This window comes from Meles meles, chromosome X (assembly GCF_922984935.1).
Source record: "Meles meles chromosome X, mMelMel3.1 paternal haplotype, whole genome shotgun sequence".
Classification (NCBI taxonomy): domain Eukaryota; kingdom Metazoa; phylum Chordata; class Mammalia; order Carnivora; family Mustelidae; genus Meles; species Meles meles.
The window spans coordinates 21795453-21808942 of NC_060087.1; the positions used below are offsets into that span (position 1 = coordinate 21795453).

The following is a 13490-nucleotide window of genomic DNA, read 5'->3' on the forward strand; positions in this document are numbered from 1 at the left end:
AAGTACAGTGTCTGAATGCAGCCTTTCAGTTTGGGAATTAGAAGCCTCAATTTTGCCTGTTGTGCCACATATCCCATTTGAACAGTGGCTTGATGGATGCTAACAGCTGTGAGGCACAGTTGTTTCAAAGAAGGTAGAAAACCAAACAAACCAAAACAAACCACAGCATTAGAGACTTCAAAACCGTTTGTTCTAAATTTAGTACAGTATATGCAACTTGGGAGTTCTAGCTACAGTTATGGTCAGAAATTCTGTAGTCATTTATTTTTTCTAGGTGTGAGAGGCAGAATAATTAAGATTACCCTCCATAGTTCACATCCCCATATAATCACCTCCCATTGAATACAGGAAGTATCTGTGTTTATGAGGGGATATCACTCCCATAATAAAGTTATGTTATGTAGCACAGCTGACTTTAAGGAAGGGAGATTATCCTTGATGGACTGGACCTAATTAGGTGAGCCCTCAAAAAGGGCAGGTTTCCTTCTTCCTGGAGAAAGGGATTCAGGTACTCAGGATTCCACTTAAGGGAGATTCTCCACTGATGGTTCTGAAAATGGATAGGGCCAATGGCAAGGAATGCAGTCAATTTCTAGGAGCTGAGAGTGGCCCCTGTTTGACAGCTTAGCAAAGATACAGAGACCCTAGCCCTGTAGTGACTGACAGACTAACTCGATTCTGCCAACAACAAGAATCTTGCAAGTGGTCCTGTCTCAAGAACCTCCTGAAAAGAATGTAGCCCAGCAACAAGACATCTTGAGAGTGAGGACCCGAACAGAGAACACAAATGAGTTGCATCTACACCATTGACCCACAGAAATGTGAGATAATAGGTAGGTGTTATTTTAAGCCACTGTGTCTGACATAATTTGTTACGTAGAGATGAAAAACTAAGGTACTGGGTATCTCAAAGGATGGATCAAGGCTGATTTTTAGGACTTTCTCAAAATTTCAATCCAAGAAATATTTCTAAACAACTAGTAATTTGTGAAACTTAAGAAGTGTTTTCTCATATATACTTTTATTTCATCATCCCACCAATTCAGTAAAAAGAATATCCTTATTCTCCACTCTAAATGTTTTTAACATAATGTCATATAGGGTAATTTTATTGCTCAAGATCACAAAGGCAGACAGTGGAATGATGCCTAGAATTTAAAACAAGGCCAGGTACAATTAAGTATTACTGCTCTTAGTGTGTGAAGACAGGATCAGTATTAAATCCTTAAGATTCATCAGAACTAGGGCTAGGGTAAGGCAAGTGAGGCTTGAGCTCAAAATTTAAGGTCAGGGGTAGATCAAACAATCTCAGTAATCAAGATGAATTATGCTTGTATTCAATATTAAACAAAATAAAGTTAATGCCAAAAATCCATGATGAGAAAGTATCACACTTTTAAATAAAGATACCATCCATGGGCTGGAAATAGTCTTAAACAAGTGAGGCACAGACTGTCAGGGTCATCTATGTGTAGGGTCAGATCCTGTCTCTTCAAAATTTTAATATTTTATTCCCCACTCTTCTCACCTTAATCCTGGTCTTGACTCAATAACATGTACCCTAGACACTTCCTTGTCTTCCAGCTACTAGGAGGTATTAACACCTCCTAGTAAGAAGACAAGGAAGTGTCTGAAGGTTATTCAGAAATTTTTATTGTATTTTATTTATTTGAGAGAGAGAGTGAGAGAGCGAGAGATCATGAGGAGGGGGGAAGGGTAGAGGGAGAAACAAACTCCCCAATGAGCAGGGAGCCCGATGCAGGACTCAATCCCATAAACCTGGGATCTGACCTGAGCCAAAGGCAGCCACTGAACTGACTGAGCCACCCAGGGGCCCCTATTCAGAAGCTTTCTAATCAGTTGTTTTGGTTGCTTGGCAAGTGGCAAAGTAATGTGTTCAAAAATAGTTTTCCTTGGGGACCTGGGTGGCTCAGTGGGTTAAGCCTCTGCCTTCAGTTCAGGTCATGATCCCAAGGTCCTGGGATCGAGCCCCGCATCAGGCTCTCTGCTTGGTGGGGAGCCTCCCCCCACCCGCCGCCTGCTTCTCTGCCTACTTGTGATCTCTCTCTCTCTCTCAAATAAAAAACAAACAAACAAAATCTTTTAAAAAATAGTTTTCCTTATCAAACTCAACACTCAAAAAACAAATAATCCAGTTAAGACATGGATAGAAGATCCTTTTCCAAAGAAGGCCTCCAAATGGCTAACAGATATGTGAAAAGGTGTTCAACATCACTCACCATCAGGGAAATACAAATCAAAACTACGATGGGATACCACCTCACATCTGTCAGAACGGCTAAAATCAACAACACAAGAAATAACAGATGTTGGCAAGGATGAGGAGAAATGGGAAGCCTCTTGCACTGTTGGTAGGAAGGCAAACTGGTGTAGCCACTCTGGAAAACAGTATAGAGTTTCCTCAAAAAGTTAAAAATAGAGCTACCCTATGATCTGGTAATTGCACTGCTAGGTATTTACCCAAAGGATACAAAAATACAGATTTGAAGGGGTACGTGCACCCTGATGTTTATTGCAGCATTCTAAACAATTGTCAAACTGTGGAGAGAGCCCAATACCCATCGACTAATGAATGGATAAAGTAGATGTGGAATATTACTCAGCCATCAAAAAGAATGAAATCTTGCCATTTGCAATGGAGCTAGAGTGTGTTATGCTAAGTGAAATAAGGCAGTCAGAGAAAGACTAATACCATACGATCTCACTCATGTGTGGTATTTAAGAAATAAAACAGATGAACATATAGGAAAGAAGAAGATTAAAAAAGAGAGAGAGCAAAACAAACTGTAAGAGACCCTCAATGACAGAGTACAAACTAAGGGTTGATGGAGGGAGGCCTGTGTGGGGATGGGATAGATGGGTGATGGGGATTAAAGAGGGCACCTGTTGTGATGAGTGCTGGATGTTGTATATAAGTGATGAATCACTGAATTATACTCCAGAAACCAATATAGCACTGTGTGTTAACTAACTAAAACGCAAATTAAAAACAAATTAAAAAACCCAAATAGAGTTCTCTTTATCTGCCAAATTGGCCCCTGGCTATGTTAATCTGAGCGTGGTGTCACAGGTATTGTGCATCAAAGACAGAGCATCCATTCCTCTGAATTAGTAACAGATGGAGCCTGTGTCTCCTAAACATTGTTCCCTGGGCTGGAGTTGATGTCTAAGAGAATGAGGCATGGGAATGAGGAAGCCTTCAGAAATTCAATTCTTCACTGGCAGTGTAGCTATTGAAATGGCTGACATGTATTGGAAACAGCAGGTTTAAGAGTGGACAGTTTGTCTGAGTTGGACTGCAGCAGAACATAAAGATGAACAAGGTCTTGAGCCACTGAAAGGCTAAAATCATTGTCAGGGGCCAAATCAATCTAGGTCCCTTCTGCTTGAGAATGTGTTATAACATCATTCACAGAGGAGCAGGATGGGTGAAGGCACAGGGGAATACAGTTCTAACTTACCCATTCTAACAGAATGGTGACAAACGGGGTTTTATAACCTGACTCCTTTTCCATGGTTTCAGTGTCTTTGCTCGACAACTATTTTGTATTGCCAGGCTTATTAACCTGGAAATATGTCTAAAAGTGACCTACTCAAGAAGTAAATATTCATTAAAAAATCTAAGTATTTAATTTACTAACAAGTAAAATGAGAAGTTGGAAAATCTTTTTTTAATAAATTGAGAGTACATATTAGCATATTTATTTGAACAAGTCAGATGTTTTTGCATTGGCTACAGTAATGAATCGAGCCCTGATTCTATTAGGACAGTCCTATATTGAATAAATTTGTGAACCCAGAGGAGGGAGTATACAATTTTATCTTTTATGTACATGCATGCAACCTAAGAGAGTAATAACATTCAAACTAGTTGTCATGTCTACATTAGAATTTATAAAGAAAAAAAATAAAACTCAACTGGCATGCTGACTGGTTAGCTATGTAGGAAGAACACAGAAAGTATATTCCTTCAAAGAAAACTAGCTTTGAGGGCGCCTGAGTGGCTCAGTTGGTTAGGCGGCTGCTTTCAGCTCAGGTCATGATCCCAGAGTCCTGGGATCGAGTCCTGCATCGGGCTCCCTGCTCCACGGGGAGTCTGCTTCTCCCTCTGACCTTCTCCTCTCTCATGCTCTCTCTCAAATAAATAAAATCTAAAAAAAAAAATTCTGAAATTATAACTATCTGTAGGCACAAGTAATCTGTAATGTGACAAAGATTAGGGCCTGAATGTGGATTATTTCACTGCTGCCCATTAATAATTATTATTAATGGATGAATTATTCATCCAGTTACTAACTGATTTAGTTCTCAAGCAATATTTTTCGATATTTAAAATTATAAAAAATACAATTCTGACCTAAAGAGTTTACTGATACGGATTAGACCAAACAATCTAGCTTTCTTTACCTATCTATATATCTAGCTCTCTAGGTAGTAAAATGGGGCAACTCTAAGACTTACCTCAAGAAAACAGAATGGAAGATAACAGAAGATTCTACCTATAGATATATTTGAGCTAATAATCTCAGAAAAAAATGACAGAACTCCGGAATTATAATTCAGCAGCCCCTAATGGATTAATGGATGACACTGATGATCCTTAAGGACTGCCAGCATTACCACAAAGGAAACAGCAGATGTTATGTGTCTCCTAATGGACTTAACGTAATGTTGCTTTGGGGGTGATTTTGCCAGCAAAGAGACAAATAATAAACCTTAATCTGAACAAGCTTCCTACAACTATTGAAGATAAATGATACTGAGCATCAGATATATTGAGTTATTCTATCCTTTGTAATGTACATGATGGAGAATTTTCTATAATAAAATGATTTTATTACAAATATGTCTGTAAATTTGGAAACCCAAGTAAAAGGGAAGCATTTTTAGCAAAATATAAATCACTAAATAGGTCCATAAAGAAGTATAAATCTTTCATTGAAAGAAAGAACCCAAAACTGTAGTCCTGATATATTTTCAGGGCAAATTTTGCCCTCGAAATGTAACAGGATCAGCCAGGTTGAAAGGTCGTTACACCAAATGATGAAGGAAAAGCTAATCAGCACATTAAGTAAGCTCTTAAAAGCCATTCAAGAAGATGGGAAATCACTCAACCACTTTAACAGGCTAACTCTCCTTGATACAAAGACCAGATGAGTATGCCCCAAGAAAAAAATATTTGCGTCAAGCTCACCCATATATATATTCTAAATAAATTCATAGCCTATGCAGTACAGTCGTGAATTAAATGAAGAAAGAGGTTGTGTCCAAGGAATACAAAGATCATATGATAGGAGAAAAATCTGTGAATTGGGATTCACTATGTTAACAGAGAAGAAAAAGCATTTTATCATGTTCTGAAAGTAGAGAAAAAAAAACCCCTTTGATAAAAATTCAACACAAGTTCATGCTAGTAACTGTTAGCAAACATATTAGAATAGAATTTCCATATTCTAAAATCAACAGCACACATATATAAGTATGAAATGTTAAAACATTCCCACTAAAGTCGGAACAGGACGTGGAGATGTGGTACCATTTCTACCATTCTAAGCTGTGCTGGTTGAAAGAGCCAGCATATAGCCATACATAAGAATACCAAAATAAAATATATGGATTATGAAAAGAGATAATAAGATCCCATAATTAACAACTCCAAAGAAATTGACTGTCAAATATTCAAATGTATAAGGCACTTCAGGAAACTGATGTAGCCCACTACAGCAAAATCAGAAGTCTAGCCACACAAAATAAATGGTAGAATACATCATGGAGAACATACCATTTGAAACAGTAGCAATATCCAAAATATACCTAAAAAAAGAACTAAGAAATATGTACATGATCTTTATGGAACCAAATATTTAAAAAACTTACTAATAGACTTAGGTAAAAGAAATATTAAATAGAGCAATATACCACACTCATTTACAGTGTGCAGAATATTGTACAGATGTCAATTCTACTTAAATTATTTACAGATTTCTGCCTTACCTGATGGATTTGACTCTGGGTCAGCAGAAGAGACAGAGCCCAGCACCAACAAGGTGTCAAGGTATGACACTGAGTGAGGACTGAGGGGAGGATCCACCCAAAAAGAAGGGGCAACAGAGATTTCCACCCCACCACCTGTCAGTCTTGGAAGGTCCCAGTCATGGTTGCTCAGCTCTAGTCCCACCTTACTTCCTACTGGGGGTTCTAAGGGAAATGAAAGCCTTGGTCTGATGTGAGTTAACTTTACCAGAGGAAGAAGTTCCAGACCCTGCAAGTCAGGAGTCAGAAGGGACCCATGTTTGACTTCTGCATAACTCCTCCACCACCAGTACTGAGGGGAATCCCCCAGAAACCCACGCGAGATTTTATGCTGGGAAGCCCAGATGGGTGTGGCCGGAAGTGCTCACCCTGACTTCCGCTACATGCGCAGTGGAGCCTGAGTTCGTTTGAGACGTGGACAGGTGTGCTCTCACACCAGCAAAGGAGGAGTGCCAGGACTGGACAGTTGTCAAGGTGAGTAACTTGCTAGACCTGGAGGAATACACCCCTTTCGGAACTGAGGTGCCCCAAAGAACCCGGTCCTATTCTGGCACACCCCACCCCCAGAGTCCCGATCTTGTGGCCGAAGCATGACTGTTAGGCCTAAGGGCCCTCACTTCTGCCTTGTGCATTTGTGGTTTGGGAGGTCTTTGGCTGAAGGGGCAGCCTCAAGTCAGCAGAGGGTGGTTTCAGAAGACCGATCAGGAGTCAGTTTAATCTGTGTAATTTATTTCCATTCTGATCTGAGTTTGAACTGTGTTCCCAAGCTGCCACAGAAGAGAGCAGGTGCATGGAGTCCTGCTCACCCCTGTTCTGTGGGTTCCTAAAAACAGTACCATTAAGGGAATAAGCAGAGGCAGCTTTTCTTGGAGCCCAGGTAGAATATCCTTATCAAGGCTAGACACACCATCTCTTCTTCCATATTCTAGTGTGACCTCTTCATCAATCCAACGGCTTGCACCTAACTCTTGCCTGCCATCTCTGACCAGTGTCACCATGCCTAGAGGCCAGAAGAGTAAGCTCCGTGCCCGCGAGAAACGCCGCCAGGCCCGTTGTGAGACCCAGGCTCTGAAGGAAGCTCAGGCTACCGCAGCAGCAGCAGCAGGAGAGTCCCCCTCTGCCTGTGCTCTCTCTGGTGGTAGACCTGCGGCTGCGACTCCTAGGTGTCCTCAGGGAGCCGCATCTTCCACTGGGGCCAATGCAGCTCTTTCAGGCACCGATTCAGATGAAGGTGCCAGAAGCCAAGATGAGGGAAGCCCCAGATCATCTAAGGGCTCAGAGGTCTCACGCAGAGACCCACTGAACAAGAAGGTTGTTTTGCTGGTGCAGTTCCTGCTGCAGAAGTATCAAAAGAGAGAGCCAATTACAAAGGCAGACATGCTGAAGTTTGCCGTCAAAAAGTACAGGCAGCAGTTCAATGAGATCCTCAAGAGAGCCTCTGAGCACATGGAGCTGGCCTTCGGGCTTGACCTGAAGGAAGTGGATCCCATCCGCCACTGCTACACCCTGGTCAACAAGCTAGACCTCACCGATGGCGGGCTGCACGAGGACGAGAACATGCCCAAGACCGGCCTTCTGATGATCGTGCTGGGTGTGATCTTCATGAAGGGCAACTGTGCCCCTGAGGAGGACGTCTGGGAAGTCCTGAATATGATGGGCGTCTATGCTGAAAGGAGGCACTTCATCTACGGGGAGCCCAAGAAGGTCCTCACCCAAGATCTGGTGCAGCTGCAGTACCTGCAGTACCGCCAGGCGGCCGACAGTGACCCTCCACGCTTCGAGTTCCTGTGGGGCCAGCGAGCTTACGCCGAGACCAGCAAGATGAGAGTCCTGGAGTTTCTGGCCAAGATCCACGACACCGTCCCCAGCGCCTTCCCGTCGTGGTATGAAGAGGCTTTGAGAGATGAGGAAGAGCGAGCCCGGGCCCGAGCCGCCGCCAGGGCTCGCACCGCTGCCATGGCCAGTGCACGTGCCAGGGCCTTGGCCAGCAGCCTCTCCCACCCTAAGTGATGTCTGCGGCCGGTTGACCAGGTGCGTCAGCATTCGGATGGCGGAGGGTCAGGGCGGGGCTGGAGAAGCGGGTGTCATCTTTGTGTTCCTCTTGTATATCGGTAACGTGGAATTTTGCCCCTTTTCTTTCTTTTTTTTTTTTTTTAGGTTTTATATCCAATGTTGAAGTTTGAAGCCAATTCTTTTCTCTGTGGAACGAAAAAGCAGTCTACGTTTTAAGTAACCGACGGCCAGGGTGGGTCTAGAAGAAACACAGTGAATATTGTCTTTGTGTTCCTGTTATATCTCATAAACTTAGAGTCGTTTTCTTCTCTTTTCTTTTTTCTTTCTTTTTTCTTTCTCCCATCCTTTTGCTTTCTTTTTCTTTTTGTTATATTTCAAGTGTTGTTTCTTTAACAGAAAGTTTACATAATTTTCACATTTAAGTTTAGTCATAATTTTGGTTGGTTATTTCTCTTTAATAGCTTTAGGATTAGGAGTTTTGTTAGTTAGTAAACCAAATTGGGAAACCTTTCATATTTACCAAAACAGAACAATAAGACATGGCGTTGTAACAGGCTTTCCCTTGGATATGCGAAAAAAATTGAGCAGTAAAATTACCAGGATCAGAAAATGGAGGGGAAAGAAGCAAAAGAGGTTCCATTCTTGGTTTCCCCTATACATTTTAGTTTGTTGCTCTTTAAGGATAGAAGATACATACATGGATTTGTTTGGCTTATTAAAGAATGGAGGAGAAATAAAGTGTTTAAAAAGTAGAATTCATGCTTGCTGGCTCGTTTATTTTCCAGATACTAACTGAGCATCTGCTCTGTAAAAGTCAGTGTTAGAAATGGGGAAGCCACGGGGTGCCTGGGTGGCTCAGTGGGGTAAAGCCTCTGCCTTCAGCTCAGGTCATGAGCTCAGGATCCTGGGATCAAGCCCCGCATCGGGCTCTCTGCTCAGCTGGGAGCCTGCTTCCTCCACTCTCTCTGCCTGCCTCTCTGCCTGCCTCTCTGCCCACTTGTGATCTCTGTCTGTCAAATAAATAAATAAAATCTTAAAAAAAAAGAAAGAAAGGGGGAAGCCAGGATATAAAACACTCCTGGCCTTAGATTGTGCATTTCAGGAACAGTAATCACATGAAGAAGATGGGGAAGGACCCTCTTAGACCCAAAGGACCAGTAAGAAGGAGTAAAGAGGTAAGGAGGCAGGGAGAGGGTTGGAAGAAGTGGGACAGGGAGGGTGTCTGGCTGAGTAATAAGGTACAAATTCGCTGAAGAAAGGCAGTTTGGGGGTCTTGGGAAACTGTGACCCCGCCTGGGTCGGATAGACTGTTAATTGAAGCTGCGTGGTGGGCCACACGGGACTATGGGACTGGTGAGCAGAGGCCAGACAGACAGATGGTTTCTTGGTGTTGAAGAACATGAAATGCAAACCTGCTTTTTAGCATTACTTTGGTACCATCAGTAAACCGGAGGAAAACCTCCACAGGCAGAAATGGAAGGCATCCTGTGTTCTTGTTCACGGCAGCTGGACAAGGAGCGCAATCTCATCGTAGGCACGGCATCATCGGGGAGTATCTAATAAGGGGGCTGCTCCTTGAAGGTGGGATGCTGCGAAGATACTGTGTTGCTCTCTGCGCTGAAGTGGGTGAGGAACCAGGTCCCAATGCATTGAAAGCCTGGTGGTGGTTATTACGGAGGGCACAATTGCATGGAGCACTGGGTGTGGTGCATAAACAATGAATCTTGGAACACTGAAAAAATAAAATTATTTTTTTAAAAAGGGCATTTTAAGTAGATTATCATGAGTGTAATTTTGCAGATTCTAAGGGAGGATTAGATTTTGGGTGGTGGTGAAATGGGTGAAGAAAATGGTGGTTTGGATGGAAAGGGCACCTGGGAGCGAAGATCTCGGTCTTTGACACATTCTGGGACATCTGAGTTGCCTCTGGCTGGGTGGGTGGGTGGGGGGAATCTTCTACACCCAAGTTAAGTTAACTTATTATGAACTGGGTAAAATCTTCTTTAGTTTTACTTGCTGAGAAGCATTATGGGCTAATTTGGTGTTATTTGTCCTAAAAGTTGCATATTCTGTGATATCTCCTCAATTAACAAATCTCAAAAAATTAAAAAATAAATAAAATTTCCCCAGAGAGGAGGATGGTATATCATCAGCAGGTTAAAAAAAAGAAAGAAAAAAAAATCAATCTATGATAACTACCATTCATTGAAGACCTACTATTTTCCAATTACTGTGCCAAGTGCCTCATTCCTGTTACATTTATTCCAACAGTCCCACAGGATGGGGCTTATCAGACATATTTTGCAGCTGAAGAACTTATAATTTTCTCAAGTTCACATGGCTGGTAAGTCACAGTGCCAAGACTTAATCCCTGGTTATATTTGACTGGGCCCCACACTTTTCCATTCCTCCAGCCTGAGGCGACCTTCTGGCTCTTAATTTTCTAGCCTCCTCACTACCCCAAGGTGTATCACAGGTCACTAAAAACCCAGACGCTTTAGCCACGTGCTAAAAGCAGTCCTGGAGAAAGAAGGTGAATGTGAGAATAAAGCACGATTTGGGGGTTATGTGTGAGGCTCCTCTTGTCCCGGCACTTGTCTGCATTACAGCCCTTGTCTCCTGAGCGTTCCCCAGTGTGCCCTCTGGTCCGAACTGGAACCTTGTTTGCTAACCAGCTCTCCACTGTGTCTGCTGGATGCTGCACCCAGCTTCTGGTGATCCAGACAGTCCTGAATCACCTGTCCTCCCCTAAGAGCCTTTCGGCTCCCTGTAGGGGGACCTTGGAGGTCCCAACCCTCAATGGAACCACAGCCAGTGGAGTTTAGATACTGGATTACCATAGCGCCCCGCCCCCCATCCCTACAACAATAAGGAAGTATATCCCAAATAAACAGGTGGTTAGACTCTTGCAGAATAGACGGTTCTCAGCATGTAACTGAGATTAGATAGGGGGTCTTGTAAGCAGCACAGATATTGTCAGTAGGGTTTTGCAGGAGTGTGGTCTGAGACTGGCACTGAACATACACCAAGGACTGAGCTCACATAGCTGGTCGTCAGCAATCAAAGCCTCCCTTGTAATTGGTTAACTGTGGAAATCACCAGGCAGCAAACATCTACCGAGACTGAGTTCCTCAGAACCCAGAGCTTTCCTAAGGGGGCGTTAAATGGTTTCTTGACAGACATACTATCTTGGAACAGCAAACACTAAAATAATTTGCCATTCTTCTGCTACCTCTTATCTCAGTACTCGCCCCAGAGGACAATGCTGGTTTGTCTTTGTGCCTAATGGCATCTGTCCAAGTGTCCTGCGCGTTCAGTCATGCTAAGGATTGCCCAGTCTCCCAAGTTTTGACCATGCTTCCATAAAGTGACCCTTCTCATCCTATAGAGAGTCTAGAACTCATTTAAAAGGTGAGTACAGAAAGGTGCCATTGAGTGCAAAAGGTGAGCCCTCTTTACTGAGATTTTATAGGATCCTTTTGAAAATTAAATGTGGGGGCACCTGGGTGGCTCAGTCAGTTCAGCATCTCCCTTTGGCTCAGTCATGATCCCAGGGTCCCGGGATGGAGTCCCGTATTGGGTTGCTGGCTCAGCAGGAAGCCTGCTTCTCCCTCTCCCACTCCCCCTGATTGTGTTCTCTCTCTTGCTGTGCCTCTGTCAAATAAATACATAAAATCTTAAAAAAAACATATGTGATCCAGTCTTTGAAAGCACCTGCCACATAGGAGGATTGGAAAAAACCAGAAGAACTGTGAGGCAAACTGGCCTACTTAGAAACTCCAAGAAGAGGGTTGTTTTCATCACAAATTCTAAGAGTTGCTCTTTATTGAGCACCTACTATGTTACAATTTATGGGAGAGGCTGCAAGTGCTTATCACATCATGTCTTGGTCTTCTTCCTGGGCTGATGGGGAGACTACATTCCCTCCCTGCTTAGGAAGGGTGGTGCAACCACTGTCTTGACACTGAAACAAGAACAGACACAGTGTTTTTCACTTCCAGGCCAAGGTATTTGGGAGCTAGTACGACTCTGTTGGATTCAGCAGCAAACAGAGACCCTTGTTGAGAAGTGGAGCCATTTGATGGGAGCTGCCTGGACCCCTGGGTCATCTGACAGACGGGGCCCTCGGCAACCCACATCAGACCATGGGTATGACAAACAAACTTTTGTTGTTTTAAGCCTTGGCAGGTTTGCTGTCAGGATCAGCCATCAGTCACTTTATCTGATTAATGCACAGCTACTATCTTTGCGGTGAGATGTATTTAAATATTTTAATAACAAAGGTTATAGTACATATGTTCTTATAAAGACTTCTAACAACACACATAAATTACAGTCTCCCCTCTCCTCAAAATTCAGCCTTCTCTTCAGAGGTAATCACAATGAACAGTCTGATGTGTGTCATTTTAAAGCTGACCTGAGACTTTTTCTTATGTAGATGTGCTATAAAAATATATTGAATTTTTAAGATTTGTCATTAACAATGTATATATTGTTCTGCCTCTTGTCCTTGATGTAATAAAATGAACACAAGGTATTTCCATGACAGGACATACAGACCCACCACACTCTTAACTGATCCCTAGAATTCTTTTTTCTTTTAAAATAGGTTTATTGAGGAATACAAAAATCAGTTCATACTTAATATGTGTGGTCGGATGAGTTTGGACATAGGTATATATGCATGGAAGCATCATCACAGTCAAGGTAAGACGTATCCATCACCTCCAAAAGGTTCCTTGTGTCCCTTTGGTTATTTTTCTAAAAAACACGTCACATGAACTCTCTCAAGAATATTTAAGTGTGTAGTACGGTACTGTTAACTGTAAGCCGATCTCCAAAATTAATTCATCCTGCATACCTGAAACTTTCTATCAGTAGAACAACTCCCCATTGCCTCCTCCTCCCAGCCCCTGGGACCCACAGTTCTATTTTCTGATTCTGCAGGTACGATGACTTTAGGTACGTCACATAAGTAGAACACGTGGCATTCGTCCTTCTGTGAGTCACTTGTTTTACTGAGCATAACGTCCTTCAGGCTTGCCAGTGCTGCTGCAAATGGCAGGATTTCCTCTTTTAAGGCAGAATAAGACTCCACTGTGTTGACCCAAAATGAACAAATCTTTTTTTTCTTTTTAATTTTAAAGGAAAAGGGTTTTATTTGAGCCCAACTTAGGACAACTGCCCTGGATATACAATCTTCAAAAAGAAGAGAGCGCTTCAAGGAAAGAACATTTGGTGTAGGGTCAGATAAGGTTTTTTTTTTGTTTTGTTTTTTAACAAAAAAAGTTACAAATCATCACCGTAAAGGGCATTACAGAAAGTTACAGACTTTATCTTATGTTTTCAGTATGTGCAAGGCTGTAGGACCTCCATCTTATGGGAACCAGGGAGCCCTTTTTTTTTTTCTTTGTTTGGAATGT

The 13490-nt window shown here is 42.5% G+C and overlaps 1 protein-coding gene across 1 annotated transcript; it reads left to right on the forward strand.

Annotated features, from left to right (window-relative positions):
- Nucleotides 1-7050: 7050 nt before the first annotated feature.
- Nucleotides 7051-8271, forward strand: LOC123935356 (melanoma-associated antigen B18-like). The gene is made up of 2 exons (XM_045996089.1): nucleotides 7051-8085; nucleotides 8212-8271. Exon 1 carries the CDS (start codon nucleotides 7051-7053, stop codon nucleotides 8062-8064), a length of 1014 nt encoding a protein of 337 aa, XP_045852045.1. The 3' UTR covers nucleotides 8065-8085; nucleotides 8212-8271.
- Nucleotides 8272-13490: the final 5219 nt, after the last annotated feature.